The sequence below is a fragment of the Cynocephalus volans genome, chromosome 9 (assembly GCF_027409185.1).
Source record: "Cynocephalus volans isolate mCynVol1 chromosome 9, mCynVol1.pri, whole genome shotgun sequence".
Classification (NCBI taxonomy): domain Eukaryota; kingdom Metazoa; phylum Chordata; class Mammalia; order Dermoptera; family Cynocephalidae; genus Cynocephalus; species Cynocephalus volans.
In genome coordinates, this window is record NC_084468.1 from 99,266,551 (window position 1) to 99,287,352 (window position 20,802).

The following is a 20,802-nucleotide window of genomic DNA, read 5'->3' on the forward strand; positions in this document are numbered from 1 at the left end:
GATTTCACAAGAAGTGAAACTCCCAGATTCTCCTCAAATTCATGCCAAACAACAACATCATCACCAACAGGGTATTAAAAAACAACAAAACAAAACAAAACAAAAAACCACTATGACAAGAGAATAGAATAAAACTCAAAAGCAACATTAAATTTAAACAAATACCTATGAACTCAAGTTGATACTTTTGAAGACAGTGGAATGATATAGCAAGAAATTCTAAAATTTCATGCAGAACACATTTACAGTACAAAGCACAAACAGTCATGGAGAAAAAAAAGAGCAGATGGAATTGCTTAAGATACACAGTCATCTTGTCATAAAGACTTCATAAATGTTTAGCCTGACTTTTACTGACTCATGGTAACATTCATTTCTTTCAAGATGTCATTTATTTTTATTAGAAAGAAGTATGTGCAAAGTTCTAGACAAATCAGGCCCAAAAGAAATTGTGGTAGAAAAAGGGTAAAGATTTTCTTTTCTATTTTTAGATAATGAGTTAATTTTGCTTTAAATATCTGATGAGATGTGTAATCTTGTTAAAGCAAGATGATGTTGATTCTTTCTGAATACCTTGTTTCCATCAGGGTTGTGGATTACAGTAGTTTGGGGCTCCTGAGTGAGAACAAAATAGAGAAAGAAACAGTTTGCATTGTTAAGTACACTTTTACTTGTGTGAGGGACAGAGCAGAGTGAGCCAGCTGACAAAACTAAATAGTGACAAGGGCTAAAGCAATGTTAACTTGTCAGAGGTTGCAGCTGGCAAGATCTCTGATGAAAGATCTCCCTGGTGAGCCCATGAGATAGGACACCTCCCTACCCAGAAGCAGCATGCAAAAGACCTTATTCCTGATCAGCAGACAGACAAGGCTTTGAAGTTTGGAGACCTAAAGAGGCACTCACTGTTTCACCAAGTCCTATGCCAGACAGAGCTTTCCTTTCTTCTTTAATGAGTGGCCTGTTAATGTCTGTCCTGTAGAAAACTGGCCAAGGGCACTGGAAATAGAACTCTTTGAGATGATCTCAAATTTTTGTAAAAATATTTTTCAGCTGTATTGTTTTGTGAATTAATTACAGTGTCATCAACTATAACTAATACATAGGTGAATATCCTTGAAAAATCTAGAACCACTGGACCATGATTAACTTAAAAAACAAAGAGTAGGGCCGGCCCCGTGGCTCACTCGGGAGAGTGTGGCGCTGGCAGCGCCGAGGCCGCAGGTTCGGATCCTATATAGGGATGGCCCGGTGCGCTACTGGCTGAGCATGGTGTGGACCACACAGTGTCGAGGGTTGCGATCCCCTTACCCGTCCAAAAAAAAAAAAAAAAAAAAAAAAGAGTAACCTAAAGAATGCATTTTAAAGGTCCACAAGAAATTCTGAGGAACACTTAAAAAGTCTCATTAAAGGGTTCTAGAACTAATCATACAATCACTATAATTTGAGACATATTGCTGTTAAATAGGTGTTAATTTACATCTATTTTTTTTTCTGATTTATGGACTATATATACTGAATATCTGGCTGTAAATTCATGTTTTTCCATGAAGAAAATATTATCTTTCCTATTGCTTTCTATCAGAAAATCGAAGAAATACTTCCAAGTAGAATATAACACTCAAATAACTGATGTAAAAAAAGATTCAGTGTGCATACATCAATGGCATGTTTGGTATTTTCATTACGTGATGTCTTGGCAACTGGGAGTTACTGCAACCCATTGAGAGTTCTCTTCAGCCATAGGCACTATAGCTTATGCTGCCAGACTTAGAGAACCTATCTACTGTTTCCCTTCTACCTTTCCCTGGCTAAGGAAGCTGTGATCAAAATTGTTTTTTACTATTAGATAACCTGCTATCTTGATGTGTCCTTCCTTTAAATGTTTTTCAATAGGGCCTTCTGGTTAACCCAAGTAAAATAATCCCCCGTTATTTGTTATTCATTTAAAGTAACTGTACAAGGACAGCAAAAAAATCAGAAACATTTCCGAAAGTCATAAATAAAGATACGAAATAGCTTGAGGAAAATATTATAGAACTCAGAGCACTGAATGCCAGTATTCAAATTCCGAATTTTAACGTAATACCATCTCAAAGTGTTAAACCAAGTTAGTTGTTAATTATGTGGATATGACTGAAATAGACAAAACTGGTTTCCATTGGTAATTCAATTTCATTCTTTGGATTAAAGTGAAACAGTGAAATTTTAATTTAAAACACAACAAACAAAAAGCTTAAAATTTCCAGTGCCTCTTTATCTCAGAAAGTGAGGTCTTACAAAGCCCTGTCGTCTTAATAAGAGAGAAACAAGAACTCTGAATAAGGTCTATTTTGTTGTTGTCTAGCAATAATCCCATTAGCTCTCCTCGATGTCAACATTTGCATCATGAAAAGAAGAAATCATTGTTTGCACAATCTAGAGCTATCATCAGAAGAAGAGCTAAGAGCAACCAAAGCGCATTCTACTGTATTTCTAAGGCGGCATGCAACAATTTCAACTACAGAGACCACAGCTATCAGTATGATGTTCAATAATGAGATGAAATAATCTCATGTTAGAAACACACTGCTTCACAACTACCTTAACAAAAAGAAAACAGGGGGAAAAAAAAGAAATGAACATTTTTCATATTGTAGAAAGCAAAAAAAACAAAACAAAAAAACCCCCAAAAAACCGCAAAAACAAAAAATACCCAACAAAATATTTATATATGTGTATCTATATAGTGAAAGCAAATGAGAGGAACAACAAAAAACAGTAAAGAACTTAAGAAGGGTTACAAAGAGTCCAGGTATACCAGCGCCGGGGTAGGAATATTTTCTTTGGGGCTGGTTACCACGTTGGCTTTGTTGTTTATCTGTGGGTATGCAGAAAATAGAAACAGAGACACCTTAAACCCCCTGGTAGCCAATGTCTCTATATGCAGCATGTCTACATGGAGGTAGACATGAAAATAAAGAGCCACTGAAGATGAATGTGAAAGACACTATGATGACTAACAGGAACGATGATCACGTCTATTCTCCGATGTTCACACACAGGCGAGGACCATGTCTGTGATGGAATGATAAAACAGACTTGGCTGCTTTGGCCGTGCCACCTTAGCAAACAGACAAAGAGCTGCTTTAATGGAGCTCAAATCAAGTTTCAGAGTATAAAATGGATATTGCCATTTTCATACTCTTTAAGTTGGATTCTGTTTCCAAGCTTCCAATTGTTCACTGTTATCAATACATTCCTTTTTTTTTTTTTTTCTTTCATTTTATTCTTGAGCCTGAAGTTACACATAGACCATCTTCCTCTGGGGAGCCATCACTACTTTGTTTAGTAGGTATTCAATTAAAAACTTAGATCTTCTGATAAAAGGCAGCTATTATAATATTTTTTAAAAATGATAAATCTGGGTCTCCTTTAAAAAATACATCTTCAATTATAAATGGTGAAATTAAACTCTTTTACTGCATGCTGAATGTAAAAGGACTTTATTTTTCACAGTTGTTTGAGAGGAAGACACTACGTTGTCTGTCCATGTTATTGCTATCATTGAAGAATATATTTGGTAATATCATTCCCTAGCTTTAACATAATTGGATTTGACCTTAAAGAAGACACCATTACCATTGTGCAAGTCACATTGTGAAAGCAACTCAGAGGGTCAGTAAGCATTGAAATGGCCCACAGAGAAGACTTTGCAGACATGTGGCAACTTGGAACCACAATTGAGTTTGGGCACTGAAGAATCAAAGACTAAAAAGTAATAATCAACATTTCTTTTAAACTCATGCATGACAACTTACATTATGGTTATCAAACACAAATATAAATTAACATTCATTTTCTTACAATATATTTTCTAGGTATCTTCTTTATTTGTTATTTTCTAAAAGAATACACCTTCATAATTTTAACACAACTGTACTTATGGACTTAAAGAGAAACATATACTGCATAAAATAAATAAATACCAAATGAGTATTTACAAGTGGTTACACCAAATTAACTGTTTTTGGGTTTTCTGGAAAGTCTATACTATATACCTATAGATGTAGTGATAAACTAGCATTGAGAGGAATGTAGAAGATAGCAGAAATTAATTTAGGTATGTAACTTTTTGCTTGTCTAGTCATTCACATTTGTGTGGTTAATGGTATAAGTATTATTTAAATAGGCTGTAACACTGTGCTCGGTGACATGCAGGAAAAAGAGAAAAAACTTTTAAACTTTACTAGAAAACTCTTTAAATGTTAAACCATCAATCTATATTTTTCAGAGAGTTTAAAATTTTTTTTCTTAATTAAAGTGTATGGAATTTAACATAACATTTGTGCAAGAGCCAAAAAAGAGATGAATTAATGGAGTCTATTAAGAGGGATCAAAATTCAGTATTTACATTAGTATAGGATTCATGAGAAAAGGGAAGGGATGTCCACATGGAATACCTTCCTATTCAGGAAGAGACCTTGGGAAAACATAGCTGGCTTCTCGTCAAATGATTAGGAGCACTTATGTTTAAAGCACCACATATATTTAATATGCTATATTTAGTTTATATCAGTGGATGCAAATGAAAGAGAAACATTCTGAGATATTTTTATTTCTTTTTTGAGATATTATACTTGACTTTTTTCTAAAATGTGGTTGCCAAGAACAGTTTTATTTTAGTGAAAATGTCCAACATGCACACCTATGTACACAAACTTATCTGCATAAGCTTGTGAGTGCCCACGTCCACGCACACATACACACACTTACAGACATTCACACATAGATACTCAGCATACAGACACCATCATCTCTTTCAAATGAAGGCCGTTCTGTCTGGATGAGCCATCCTTTCTCGTCAGGTATGGGAAATATGAGTTAAATTAATATGTGTCTCAACCACCACTTTTAATCATGTTTAAATGGCAGTTAAAAACTTTGTTATTATTGTAAAAAATTCACACATAGATACTCAGCATACAGACACCATCATCTCTTTCAAATGAAGGCCGTTCTGTCTGGATGAGCCATCCTTTCTCGTCAGGTATGGGAAATATGAGTTAAATTAATATGTGTCTCAACCACCACTTTTAATCATGTTTAAATGGCAGTTAAAAACTTTGTTATTATTGTAAAAATTAGTTCAGTAATCTTTTTTTACTATGAGAATTTTGTTGTAGGTATTTGTAATATTAATTAATTGAAAAATAATAGGAGAATTTCTAAGTAATAGGCTAGAAGAACTTCCTTTCAAAGAGTCAAATATTAAGTACAGGCTCAACCATAACTGTCTTTAAACATACAATAACTTTGGCACTTTTGTCTGTGTATGTAGTTATTTTATATTATGAAAGCAGAGCATTTTTCTTTTTCAAAAAAACTGAATCAAATCAGATATTTATATCATGCACTGAATTAGTCTTATGAGGCATGGGCAAGATATTTCTATTTCTCAGGTGTAGAATTTATTACCTTTTGAGGTTAATAAATATTTTAAAGTTGCTTATTTAGAATGGGTCCATTGTAAGATCACTTTTATAAAATCACCACTGTAAGATCACACTCTTTACACTATGGTGAACATATTACGGTGTGTCTGAACACAGCCGTGATTAGCAACCACGATCGTCATTTTAAAAATAATCATACAGAGTTTCTTCACTTATCAGTAAATGGACATTAATTATGTCAAAGTCTCTGTATTTTCAAGGAGAAAATTGGATTTTATCCTTGTAAAAGATCAAGCCCATTAATAACATATGGATGAGGGTTTAATATTAAAAACACTCAACTTCAGAGAAAAACAATATAATGTGTAAGTGGGGTAATGTGTTTTGATAGCTGATGAACACTGATCTGTAATGGTCCTAACACTTTCTCCACTTATACTAACTTGGGTATATAAGACTGTTTTATTCCTAAGTGTGAATTTTCACAGGAGGAGAAATCTGGCAGACAGAGATCCTCACCATCATCTGAACACTCGAACTGGACTTCCTTTTCTGAATTGACCAGTCAAAAAGAAAGGAAAAGAAAAACATATGACCGGTTGAATTTAAAGTATCAAAGCACGGAGTACAGAATAATTTTGTCTTTAACGAAGAGCTACAAGTTGACTAGAAAACAAAAGTTTTGGAAATGTTTCTTTCTATATAAGGATAGTAGTGAAAATAAATATCTCAAGTAGGAACTATGAGCTCTACATCACTGAACAGTACAGAAAAACCCTGGAGAATAAAACATTTGGAGAATTTAAAATACCACATTTCTGCCAATGTAACATTGGAAAGAAGGCAGACACCAACTATTGTTACTGCAATCTAAATTGAATAAATTAAGCAAAAGGAAGATACAATCACAGGTTGAGGAAAGCAACTGGTAAATGGAAATGCCATCCTAACAGGAATCACAAGTGCATGATCACCATAGCTATGGAAATTCCCAAAGAACACACAGACAGGTGGGGAAGAAATGACTGGGCATGACCATAAGAAGTGACAAATGATTTTCTATGCTACATTTTCAATATGAACTGACCATCTGACATTAGGTCAAGTTCAACTATTAGAATATCAATTAATTCCCAAGAATATTGAAGTGATAATGAGGAATGTACACATTTGCCTTTGGAAGAGAAAGAAAAGGATTAAAAAAATAAAACATTTAGGTGATACTCCAGAAAGATAGCAAACATCATTATGCAAATAGAAGCTTACATTCCATCAAAAGTAAATTCCCATGAAACTAAATAATCAGTAGAAAATAATTTATATTATTTTGTTTAGAAATTCAAGAAAGTCAAAATATCCTTCTGTTATTTTTCTTGGAAGATTTTTCTAATATTTGTTCAGAATATTCACCTTAATCATATCTCAATACTTTATGATAGAAACACAGGAATAATTAAGATCTTTATAAAAACTGCCCAAGCAGAGAAATTTAGTCATTTGATGTTCTACTTCCAGACCCAATGTGAGTTTCTTTCAGGCTATAGACTTCAGCAGCCTTCAAGTACAGAACATAATTACTTAAGAAAGCATTTGGTTTTCACAGATTTTCAGGTCACCACAGTAGTTTGGGACTGTAGTAAAGCAGAGAAGATTTAGACATTCAGTTTCTATAGGAACTCCATATGAGTATTATTTTTTCATGATTATTTAATATGTAATCAAACAAAAAAACCCCACAACTTTCCTTGGTATAAATGTTAATCATCGTTGAGTATTAAGTTATTTCATATTTCAACCTGCATTCTTTATCAAGACCTATAAAAAATTAAGGTGCAAAGACTTATATTTAAGACATATTTATAAGTTTAAAACTTACATTTATATTTAAGACTTATACAGACTTATATTTAACATTTTAAAATTATCCAGCATCTGAACGTCAGAAATGGTTTAGGAGCACCTGTTTAACTTACCTTTACTCCATCTGGTTTCTTTAACAAACTCTTCGCTGCTGCAAAATGAGAATAAAATCAGTTTAGTGAGTTACCCATAGAAACACCTAGCCAGGCAACAAAACAGGTTACTGCTTCCTTCTACCACCTTTGCTGAATTATGGCCAACATATGCCAAATTATCAAGGTCACATTGATGAGCACAAGCTTACAGGACACTGAATTACAGTATCACTTTTCTTGGTTTTGCCACAACAAACTTAGAATTAAATTCTTACGTAGTTGATTACATATAATAGAACACTTTGCCAGTTGTGTTATTGGACTTTATTTCACTGTTGGTTGCGAAAAGGATACTGAACCTTTAACTGGACTATTCTTCTGTAATCCAGAAAGTCGATTTCAGTCTTTAGACATCAGCTGACAGATTGTATTACATGTTCATTCACACCACAAGTATGGTGACCATGTCGGTTCTGCCATTTAAGCTCCTCTTTCTAGAGGTTGAAAACTTGTAAAAATTTGCTCTGGCTAAATAACATCTTTACTTTTTGAAATCAGATAATTTAAGTCTTACAAAAAATATTAATAACAGTATTTTAAAATGAAATGGTATATTATTGACCTTGAGCAAATTTTTTAAACGCTTAGCAAATGACCTAAAAAATTAAAAATGACATTATTTTTTATACTTCAAAATCAGAACACAAAGGCTTCAAAACAAAAGCCTTTACATTGAAAAAGTAAAAATCAGAAATTTTTTTTTTGTTTGTTTGTTTGTCTTTTTGTGACCGGTAAGGGGATCGCAGCCCTTGGCTTGGTGTTGCCGGCACCGTGCTCAGCCAGTGAGCGCACCGGCCATCCCTATATAGGATCCGAAACTGCGGCGGGAGCACCGCTGCGCTCCCAAGCGCTGCACTCTCCCAAGTGCGCCACAGGGCTGGCCCAAAATCAGAAAATTTGAGACAAGATATCAAACAAAATAAAATCTTCAACCAAATCAGAGAAATCCTAAAGCATATGGTCTCATATGAAACTTCATTTTTCTTGAAGGGGAGCTTTTATCATTCCTTCTGTTACTGAATTTTTTGAGTATATTAAAAGGTGAAGTCATCCTTTCCAAAAATATACTTCTGAATGGGTACATACCCAGTGAACAGATAATATAACTGTCAATGACAATCAGTACACCGAGTGCAGAATATTCATGAATATTCAGGACAAAGTACACATTTATGCTTCCATTTAATGTTAATTATGTGTAATTATTTAAGTATATCAAAACAGAATTTGGCATATGAAGTAGAAATACCTAGCTATAATAAAATTGCATGAACATGTAATTTCCTGACATTTATTTAATTTGGGATATTATTTTGACATCACTTTAGTATGACTTTAAACTTATTTAAAAGATAAGTGTTTATTTAGTCTTTAGCAAGAAAGCTATTAATTTATTATTAATTGAGATTGCAAGAAATAGTTGCCTTAGCTATAATACTGTTTGTTTGAAGCTAAAAAGCAATATTAAGTAAATCTTGTGGCAGTTAATAGGTTAGAAAGCAAACTCAGAATAATTGGAATTGCCATAGCAAGCAAAGAGAAGACAATGTTTCAGGGTAAGCAGGGATTTGGTCTGGGAGATGCAGAAATGTCCCTTTTGATTACTATTCACCTTACCTCACAAGAAATACATTCCACATAAAGGGAGAAAAGAAAAAATAAAAACAACTTTATAACCATATACTTATGGACAAATTACTTTAAAGAGCATGTCTGGCAATGAAATAGAATGAATAAAATAGGCAGAACTAAAATGCAATATCAAGTACAAGATGTTGTAACTGGGTCTAATTAATCGGTTGATTTTGAACTGATGGATAAAAAAAAAAGTTTGCTTTTTCATGCTAAGAAATTGAGAAACAATATAAAATCAACATATTAGTCCTGAGCTTTTTAGTTTACAGGATGATGAAAAGGAAAATGTGAGGTAAACAAAAAGTTTCTATACATGAGTACATACATTAAGAAAGGCTCAATTTATGCCTGAGTGTATTTAGCAGTTTAACAAAATACACGATTTTAATTCTGGAGGTTTTTTTTTTTTTTCCAAGTTAGTTTGTAATTAACAATTTATACTATATAAATCATCCTACCTTTTAGTGACTCACTAATTACTGGGCCACAATGAAATATTAATTTATCTGAATATAGTATATATTAGATAATATTTAATGAGATGGCACTGAACTCACTGTAGAAATATCAACTATATTAATCAAGTGTTTATCAACAGGTAACTTGACAAAGGCAGCAAAAAGGTTTTATCACACCAAACAAATTGGACAAAATACATACAGCTGACCAACACAGTCCTTTAATTTGTAACATTACTAGTGCTATTACTATTGTTGCTTAACAGCCTTTGGAAGCTAAATACAAAGGCTGGGGGAAAGGTGACCATTTAATACGGTTGCAAATAATAACTAGAAACTGGTTGAAGAACATGTTGGATGGATCATCATGTGATAGCACTATGACACACAGGCTCAGTATGAAGCAGGAAGTAAAATAAAGAATTGAAGAAATGGCTAGATAGTTTGATACTGCAGATTGTTATTATGTACGCAGTGTGCAAACTACAGTGATAGTACATTGGGCACTAACATTTGACAACTGTTCCAAGTCTAAATGGCCGAACAGAAAATTTACCAAGTGCAAATAATCACTGCTTCAGTCCTTCCCCATACATAAGAATGATTAACATTTGCCAAAATCTGATTTTTGGAAACCTCATCCTTTGATATAATCTATCAAAAAAGGAGGCTCCGAAACTCAAAATTTCTGCAAGCAATCTATACTTTACTTCCATTTTAGAGAGTCACTCCTACAATAAAGAAACGATTTGGCTTCTTTTAGCTCATTATTTAATGAATTTATTTTTACCATGGAATCATTCTGAGGAACACTTATTTTCTTATGTTGTTACTGTGTAGTAGGTTCTCTGCAAATTCTTGAGTTAGATATCTTTGACAGTTGTAATCATTCTTATAGCATAACAAGATACTACTGTACTTTTGAAATAACTTAGGCCTAAGAGAACTGGGTTCCTCAATAATGGTCTTTTAAAAATCTTGCTTATTGGAATTCCCTATAAGAATGAGACAAAAAAAAAAACTTATTCATAGTTTTTACTTTATGAAATATCAATTAGTAAATTCTAGATGTCAAATGCTGAGCTTCAAAATGAGTGTGTATTTCCACAACTTGTGTGTGTACCCCAGCATTTGACAGATGGGTTGCCAGTCCTGCACCAGCACTGACCGTTGGCTGGGGCAGCCTGGGGCACTCTTGTGAGGGGCACAGTCACCTGAGGCTCTGTGGGAGACAGCACCAGGCGGATTACTAATGGCAGCCCCAGGTGTGGAAGGAATTGGTCCAACATGTGTGCCAACCATGAACAACAAGATTTTTCTAATTATCAGAGTTCTTTTAATTACAAAAAGACAAGAAAAGACTACTAAAGAGGAGAGCAGAGGATAAGGAGCAGTGCTTTTGATTCATGTACCTGAAAAATTCCTCGTAGCCAGCATAGTTGTCAAGATGGCACCCTGTTAAAGAAATCAGGATATAAAATCAGTGTTGCCTCTGCAAAGCCCTGACCTGATAAATATAGCTTTTGATAACAAATCTTCTCCTGGCCTTATCTTCAGTTAGGGGATTTTTATTTGTTTTTTTTTTTTTTTTGGTTTCCTGAGAGTCACAAGCCTGTGTCTCTCATGATGCTGGGACTGCCCTCCCGTGTGGGTTGGATTCAGATTATCAAATTGCACAGCTGTTTTCCACTGAAAAGAGGAACCACAGCACACATCACCACATCAATTGTAGCTTTTCATCACAGGTTTGATCCTCGTGTGTATTCCATTTTCCCAAGGCCCACAAAAAGAATAATGAGTATTGAGGTCTACACAGTTAAATGCCTTTGCTAAAAATTATTTTCCTCACATACGGTATTTCACAAGTCACTCTGCCAAATCTACCTCCCCACAAAAACGTACAATTTCTTACCTTTAGTTTTCTTCTAGCATTAAATTTCTTCAAGCAGTCTACAGTCTCCTGTCTGTGCATCATAGAAGCAACAGTGGAACGTTGCTGGAAGAAGAGGAAAGTGATTTAACTGAGGATATTTAAAACATACAAAGCATAATAATATCCTCAACTTCGTCAAATCTTTATTAATGATGCCTGCACCCATATGATCAACTTGTAAGTATTCAATTGCCAAAGTTACCTAAAAATAAAAGACTGATTTTACCAAGACTATTCGTGACTAAATGCAACATTTATGTATAGAAAGTAGAAAAATGAATATCAATAATTTCCCAAATTCTCTTTATTTCAATATATATTTAGTCACATTTTTACTGGACTGCCTTTTCGTTTATTCAGCACCATATTTGTTGCCCTAACATTAGTCACTTATTCCTATAAATTTACTGAAGTCTCTAGTTTCCCCCAAAGTTTCACACTATTTTTCTTAGTACTTCTAAAGTATTTTCAGACTACCAAGGCCATTCTTTCCTGCTACCAAAATTCTACTTCCAGCTTCTAAACCTCATATTGTTTCCAAAGCTGCCTAATGATAAATTATTGAACTTTGTGTAACCTTTTTTCCTGGAATACTTTTAACCTCAATGTTATTATGCCAATCTCTGTTTATAAGTATTGTCAATAATTGATAAGGGGAAAACTCATTCCTTGTGTTATTATAAACAATAGTCTTGTTTAACAATCTATGTAAATCAGACTTTGCTACTTAAAATGGTGTTTTTCACCATGATAAATTAATTTTTAATACCTTGAGTCAAAAATTCATTCATTCTGAGTTTCACCTTTTTTTCTGCAATAGTATTTTAAATCCATGAAAAAATATTAAAGGACAGTTTATTTTCCATTTTAGCTCCTGAGATTTCTGGAGAACTGTTACTTACACAGATCCATGGGTGTTTCAGTGCCTCTGACGCTGTGATACGCTTGGCAGGGTTGATAGTAAGCATTTTATTGATGAGGTCTTTGGCTTCAGGAGTCACTGTGTCCCACTCTGGTGATGGAAACTTTAAAAATATGATTTTATAAAGAGTTTAAAAAATAAATACACACTCAGTCAAACAGGTAAGGGTCAAACATATTAGCCATTTCCTTAAGTAGATAATTTCTTCATAAATTTACTTTTTGTATAAGTTAAGCTGTGTATAAAACAGATAAATCTATCTAGATATATCCTGCCACCATGTATATAACTACATATATTAAAGAGTAATTGATACAGAACCAACATATATACTTAGTTGTATATTATATACAGTAAATACATTTTAGAAAAATAATTTAAGAATCTTCAATTCCTCTAAAAGTATCATTGCTTTGATCTGAAAATCAGATTTTATGCAATCTTTCTCATAATTATTTGCAAAACAATAAAAGCTGAGAAGTTGTCACATGTATCAATGTCATCATCTATTACGTCACTTTCACGACTGAGGTATTACACACTTTCACGACTGAGAAGCAGTACTAGCAGAGATAGTAAAAAGAGCTTCAATTCCTGTGCCAAAACCGAACTATTAATCAGGGCTGCTTGGAGTGTTGAAGTGAGAAGAAATCTGAGACTACCAGAGTTTCAGCAGGATTTCATTTTAACACTTCAAGGTGGTAAATATATCTAATTATAAATTTCACCAAAGTGCAAGAAAGCAAAGAACTTTCATGACTTCCACTGGTAATTCAATTTTATATTAATAACTATATAATGAAGCTACTTAGCCTTTCTTTACATTATTTTTTGTTGTTGATAATTATTCAGCTTTACTTTCACATAATTAACATATTTAGCAGAAATACTACTTTTCATGGGTTAAGAGAAATTTATATCACATTAGTTGCTAAATTACAGAATATCAGGTTCTTTTTCCAATTTGTAAATTTTTATAGGTAATCTTGATAAACAAAGCCCTTGTCACTGTGTCATGTAATTAAATTAGTCCACTTCTAATAGTTATAAAACGGGCAGCTTGTGACCCATTAGCAAAATGAAACTTGAGAAAAATGATATTGACTCTTTAATACCTGTAATTTTTGCCAGTTTAACAACTGTTGTTTTTTAATTCCAGAAGCTTATCTTGGGCTGTTGTAAAAACTTGCTAACTGTTAGGAACTACTGAAGAAACATTCAAGACTGTTCCATATTGTTGAGTAGGTCTTCTGATAGCAAATAAAGGGCTGGTTCAGCATGAAGAAAGGTGGCCATTTTCCTCATTTTTCTAATTTCCACAAAGGCACCCCTCCACGTTCACCAAGAAGTGCATCTGCAGGGCTATGTCTGCCCTAGAGAGGGGCTTAGTTCTGGTCTTTAAAGATGGTGAATGTGCTAGCTATTGCCGTGTAAATAACAATTTGGTCCAATTATTAGTTTGGCTAGAATGGAATGCTTCAAAGTTCAAAGAATATACATTTTAAATTCTTGATAACTGATACACACTTCCATCTAAATAGAATATATAAACAGAAATACGTTGAAGATTTCACGAGGCCAGATAGAACGTAACAAACTCTTTTTATATTTATTCCTGTCACTTTCACATGGAGATTTTAAATGTGTGCACAGAAGGTGGACCTGACACTGCCTAGTCCTCAGTTACCCTACTTAATGATACGTGGAAAGAATCCCCAGGCCCTGCACCTGGATTTCCAGAGGGCTATAGGAGGTGAAACCAGAGGAAGTGAAATTTTATGCATATTTACAGAAGAAAATATGACTTATATTTATCAAAAAAGAGCAAGTTATATCAATGAACATAAAGTTATGCCATAAAGAGAACGCAGATAAGTAAATCCTGCCTCTTCAAATTTTGAACTTAATGCATAACTATTCTAACTATAAGTTTAAGTGTATTAGATTTGTGAATTTCAAATATTTTTAAATTGTGAAACCCATTCTTCAAATGAAATCTTGCACAGAAGCCCATTAGGTAAACAAAACCATAAACATAAAAACTGACATAGTGGAATGATGTTCTATTTCATACATGGATTACTGCAAAGTATGGTTGGTATATAACATAATTATGTGATAGACATTTGGGAATATAATTCAACTAAAGAGGCAGTAACCATTTCTAAAGTAGAAATCTTCTAGTGTTTATGCTTTAAAATGTACTAAGATCCCAAAATTTTGACAAGCAAAGTCTTTCCTCAGAGACTTCAAACTGCTTTCCTTTCAATCTCAAGAGACAGTGAGCTAAAAGGAAATACATACTGAATACATACGCTGCATTTCTTACTTTTTATCTCCCTTTCTCTAAGACACAGGGAAATAATAAAGAAAATTCCCAAAAATTGTTTAAAAGAAAAAAACGATTAAAAATCTGGCTCTTGGTCAATAAACAAAAAAGAAACCCTCATCTAAAATTATATAAATACATATCACATACATCATAAGCTCCAGCCTTGATCTGCTGATAGAGTCTGTGTTGGTCTTCATCCCAGAAGGGTGGATACCCCACCAGTAGAATATAGAGAATGACACCTGAAGGAAATTAGCATATTAACATAATTAAGTGATATAGACAATAATAAATAAATGTGGCTGATCCACAGTGATATCAAGCCATACTCATTAAAACAGAGGAAACTGGATTGTTGTAAAACTTCAGAGAGATGTGTTATGATCTGTTCTGAAGCACTCCATGGAGGGCAAATGCTTCTCCTCCTATGGGCCAAATAATTCTAAAGAGGCACGGCAGGGCAACATCTAAAGACAAAACTCACCTGTCATTTTGGGTGACACATTCTTTGGCCTCTCTGTACTGTCTGTACATGGTCTCCCTGAAATCTTACCTACATAGATGCTGTGATTTTAGTCACTGGGTAGGTTGAAATTTAAAAGCTGAACATATTATTTATTTCCTCATGGTCATTTGCTGGTAATTAAGACATTTTGTTGAGTGATATTATCCTGGTTATAAATTCATGCTCTAAGTAGCCAGGGTCCCTGTGAGGGTGGATAACATCACATATAAGATGACAAAACCCTTTTCTACTCAGTGATCATAAGTCTTCAAAAATAGAATTTTTCAATCAAACTAATCCAGTATTACTACAGAAGAGCATATGTTATGGGAGATGGAAATGGAGGAGGAAAGTGAAATTTCACATAAAATTCAAAGCAAAAAACACAAGTATAACACAATTTGATTTTTTCATCAATATGTAATCACTTACAAATTAATTTAATCAACAGGTGATTTAATTTTAAAATTAAAAAAAAAATTTGTATCACAGGCTTTTAACCTTCCTTGAAATTGTATGTGCAGTTTAGATGGCTCCTGGGACTGTTTTGACACTATTGTCCTCTTATCGTCAAATGTCCCTCCCACTACTTTTCAAATGCTTAAGTGTCCTGCCTAAAGTCTTTGTTTCTTCCTCCAGCTTTATTTTTTTTTTGCTCAGCATTGCTTTGGCTATGCGTGGACTTTTGTTATTCCATATAAATGATAGTTTTTTCCATTTCTGATAAAAAATGTCATTGGAATTTTGATGGGGATTGCATTGAATTTGTATATCACTTTGGGTAGTATGGACGTTTTTCACAATGTGGTTTCTTCCAATCCAAGAGCATGGGATATCTTTCCATCTTCTTGTATCCTCTCTAATTTCTCTCAGCAGTGGTTTGTAGTTCTCATTATTGAGATTTTTCACATCCTTGGTTAACTCAATTCCTAAGTATTTTATTTTTTTGGTGGCTATTGTAAATGGGCAAGCTTTCTTGATTTCTCTTTCTGCATGTTCACTATTAGAGAATAAAAATGCTACTGATTTTTGTCTGTTGATTTCGTATCCTGCTACTTTGCTGAAATCATTTATCAACTCCAAGATTTTTTTTTATAGAGGCTTTATGCTGTTTCATATATAGGATCACGTCATCTGCAAACAGGGACAGTTTGACTTCATCTTTTCCAATCTGGATGCCCTTTATTTCCTTCTCTTCTCTGATTGCTCTGGCTAGTAATTCCAACACTATGTTGAATAGGAGTGGTGAGAGTGGGCATCCTTGTCTAGTTCCTGTTCTTAAAGGAAAAGCTTTCAGCCTTTCCCCATTCATGATGATATTGGCAGTGGGTTTATCATATATGGCTTTAATTATGTTGAGATAGTTTCGATCTATACCTAACTTATAGAGGGTCTTTGTCATGAATGACTGTTGAATTTTATCAAATGCTTTTTCAGCATCTATAGAGATAACCATACCATAGCACTACCTGACTTTAAACTATACTACAAAGCTATAATAACCCAAACAGCATGGTACTGGCATAAAAACAGACACACTGATCAATGGAATAGAATAGAGAATCCAGAAATCAACCAACACACCTACAGCCATCTGATCTTTGACAAAGGCATCAAGCCTATACACTGGGGAAGAGAATACCTCTTCAGCAAATGGCACTGGGATAAATGGATATCAATATGCAGGAGAATGAAACTAGACCCATACCTTTCACCATATACTAAAATCAACTCAAAATGGATTAAAGAATTAAATATAGACCCTGAAACAATAAAACTTCTTAAAGAAAACATAGGAGAAACACTTCAGGAAGTAGGACTGGACACAGACTTCATGAATATAATGCCCAAAGCACAGGCAACCAAAGGAAAAATAAACAAATGGGATTATATCAAACTAAAAAGCTTCTGCACAGCAAAAGAAACAATTAACAGAGTTAAAAGATAACCAACAGAGTGGAAGAAAATATTTGCAAAATATACATCTGACAAAGGATTATTATGCAGAATATACAAGGAACTGAAACAACTTTACAAGAAAAAAACAAGCAACGCAATTAAAAAATGGGCAAAAGAGCTGAACAGGCATTTCTCAAAGGAAGATATACGAATGGCCAACAGACATATGAAAAAATTCTCAACATCACTCAGCATTCGGGAAATGCAAATCAAAACCACATTGAGATACCATCTCACTCCAGTTAGGATGGCTAATATCCAAAAGACTCTGAACGATAAATGCTGGCGAGGTTGCGGAGAAAAAGGAACTCTCATACATTGTTGGTGGGACTGCAAAATGGTGCAGCCTCTATGGAAAATGGTATGGAGGTTCCTCAAACAATTGCAGATAGATCTACCATATGATCCAGGTATCCCACTGCTGGGAATATACCCAGAGGAATGGAAATCATCATGCTGAAGTTATACCTGTTCCCCAATGTTCATCACAGCCCTCTTTACAATAGCTAAGAGTTGGAACCAGCCCACATTTCCATCATCAGATGAGTGGATATGGAAAATGTGCTATATATACACAATGGAATACTACTCAGCTATAAAAAAGAATGGAATACTGCCATTTGCAATGACATGGATGGACCTAGAATTATATTAAGTGAAACAAGTCAGGCACAGAAAGAGAAATATCACATGTTCTCACTTATTTGTGGGAGCTAAAAATAAATAAATATATACACAAGAAAAAAACCGGGGCGGGGGGAGGGAAGAAGACATAACAATTACAATTCCTTGAAGTTGATATGACAAGTGAACAGAAAGGACATTGTTGGGAGGGAAGGGGGAGAGGGAGGAGGGAGGGAGGTTTCGGTAATGGGCCACAATAATCAACCACATTGTATATTGACAAAATAAAATTTGAAAAAAAAAAAAGTCTTTGTTTCTTTTCTAGCTCATTATCCCAGAGGAAGGGCTGCCATTCCTCTGACTTCTCCAGCTTGCTTTTCTCTTGCTGTGGGGGGGGGGGGGGGGGGTGTTAGGTAAAATAAGATTAGCCATCAATCAGTTCATTATACTATTCTTTCCTTCTGTATGCTTCAAATTTTCCATAATAAAAAGTTAAAAAACTATGTTTGACACAGTCAGTTCCGTGTAACATTTAAAAATAGATGCTAAAACCAGTTTTCATTATCTTATGTATATATTTGTGCTCGAGAGATGCTAGAGATGTTTGATTAATAAGAGTTTTGAGAAGCAGTGATTACTGATTGGGAGAAAGACTACATTATCAAAAATATTCAAAACTGATTTTAATAAAAGCTAATGTTAGAAAAATGATGAAACCTATGATTACACTAATGATTAAATATTCTAAAGGCTGTTCTTATGAAAGGAGAGATGAAGAAAGGAAGTTGAAAAACTCTGAGAAGTTATTTGGAAGTTAATGAAACAATCTACTCAAGATATCCACTTAATACTCTCAGTAAATAAAGGGGTACACTATGAGATTACATGCAAAGCACATGTGGAGTTTGGAAATGTACAATTAACTATATGAGTGATAAGTATGGCTCTTTCTGACCTTACTGTGATATCTAAGCAGAAAATAACCATCTGGTATAGTCTGGATATGTCTCCCCAAAGCTCATGTTGAAACTTAATCCCCACTGTGACAGTGTTAAGAGGGTGGAAAACCCTGTTATGGTCATTGAAAGGTGGAGCTTTTAAGAGGTGATTAGATTGTGAGAGCCATGCCACAGTGAATGGATTAATTCATTGATGGTTTAATGGTGGTCATGGGCATGGTTATGATGGCCTAATAAGGACAGCAAATGAGGAGTTTCTCTCACTCAAGCCATGTGCCATGTGACACCCTGCATTGCTGTAATGTCACCACTAAGAACAAGACCCTCACCAGATGTATTCCCTGGATTTTGGATTTCCCAGCCTCCGAAACTGTAAGAAATAAATTACATTTCTTTATACAGTACCCAGTTTCAGATATTCTGTTAAAAGCAACAGAAACCGACTACCACACCATCCAAATGAAATTGTGAAAGTGCTCAACTAACACTCTGTGACCTAAAGGGCCAATGATGGGTAGAATAAACAGCTAGAAGGTCAATGCCGGCAAGATAGGAAGTCATTTTTCAGTCATTTTTCTGTGCAATAAAGTAGGGTGGCAAACTGACAGGTCTTTGGCACCAAGCAGATGAATGTCTGTGCCTACCCTGTGCAAGGTGTTGGGTGGTAACTAGGGGAACAGCTGTGTCCATCTGTCTGAAAGGTACAGTTGCTAAATAAGAAAAAAAGCATCATATTGTCTGTTATTTTGATCACTTTAGAGAAGTCAGAAACTAATCATTTTTATAGAAATCTCCTGATGATAAATTATAAAGATAAATGATAAATGTCAACACCTTCCAAAATAAAAGGTCTAAAAGTTTGCCCATGGCATCTGTGGACCACCTGCAATGGACTGAATGCATCCCCCCAAAATTCATATGTTGAACCCCTATTTGAAGGTGGGGCCTTTGGGAGATAATTAGCTCATGAGGGTGGATCCTTCATGAATGGGATTAGTGCCTTTATAAAAACAGGCCAGAGAGCTAGCTAGCTCTCTACTATCATAAGAAAATACAAGAAGTTTGCAGTCGTACTCTGAAGAAGGTCCTCACCAGAACTCCGACCATGCTGGCACCCTGATCTCAGACTTCCAGCACTGAGGACTGTGAGAAATAAATTTCTGTTGTTTATAAGCCACCCAATCTATGGTATTCTGTTATAGCAGCTTGAACTAACTAAGACACCACCTGTTTGCAACCTCTGCCATATTGTGCAAGAATACTAAAAACTGCTGCCCTAAAGGAATTTGCAACAAGCTAGGGTAGTGCTATTTAACCTTGGTGTACATCAAAACCACCTAGCAAGCTTGTTAAAATGCAAATTCCTGAGCTCCACTGCAGATAATTATTTTAAATTGTGGCAAAAAAATATTTAACCTTAAATTTAAACACATAACATTAAGTTGTACGTAAAATAAATGGACATTTTGAAGTGCACAGTTCAGAAGTGTTAAGTACATTTATATTGTTGTGAAACAGATCTCCAGAACTTTTTCATCTTGCAACACTGAAACTCTATACCCACTAAACAATAACTTCTCCTCTGCCCTCCCTACAGTCCTTGTAACCACCTTTCTACTTTCTGTTCCTGTTAATATGACTATTTTAGATACTTCATTTGAGTGAAATCATATAGTATTTGTACTTTTTCAACTGGCTTATTTTGCTTAGCATAATGTCCTTGGAGTTCATCCATGCTATAGCACGTGACAAGGTTTCTTTCCTTTTTAAGGCTGCATAATAGTCCTTTGTATGTACATTGTACATACAACATTTTGTTTAATCCTTTCATTTGGATGGACATTTCTACCTCTTGGTCAATGTGAATAGTGCTGGTATGAACAAAGGTGTGCAAATATTTCTTCAAGACCCTGCTTTCAGTTCTTTTGGATATATACCCAGAAGAAGTAGAATTGCTGGATTATATGACCCCAGAGAATCTTATTCAATGATTCTGGGGTAGATCCCAGGAAGCTGCATTTTTGCTAA

The 20,802-nt window shown here is 34.5% G+C and overlaps 1 protein-coding gene across 10 annotated transcripts in view; it reads right to left on the reverse strand.

Annotated features, from left to right (window-relative positions):
* CAMK2D (calcium/calmodulin dependent protein kinase II delta) overlaps positions 1-20,802 on the reverse strand; it is a 290,657-nt gene that overhangs the window by 37,894 nt on the left and 231,961 nt on the right. For 2 of the 10 annotated variants that reach the window (XM_063107301.1, XM_063107302.1), the window contains exons 9-15: positions 14,875-14,969; positions 12,376-12,498; positions 11,453-11,536; positions 10,953-10,995; positions 7,406-7,440; positions 2,798-2,857; positions 574-615 (exon numbers count right to left, since the gene is read on the reverse strand). In XM_063107301.1, coding sequence (XP_062963371.1) covers positions 574-615; positions 2,798-2,857; positions 7,406-7,440; positions 10,953-10,995; positions 11,453-11,536; positions 12,376-12,498; positions 14,875-14,969 — 482 coding nt within the window. Of the gene's footprint in view, positions 1-573; positions 616-2,797; positions 2,858-5,951; positions 5,985-7,405; positions 7,444-10,952; positions 10,996-11,452; positions 11,537-12,375; positions 12,499-14,874; positions 14,970-20,802 lie in introns of all 10 variants that reach the window. The other 8 variants (XM_063107299.1, XM_063107300.1, XM_063107304.1 and 5 more) reach the window with 5 other exon arrangements.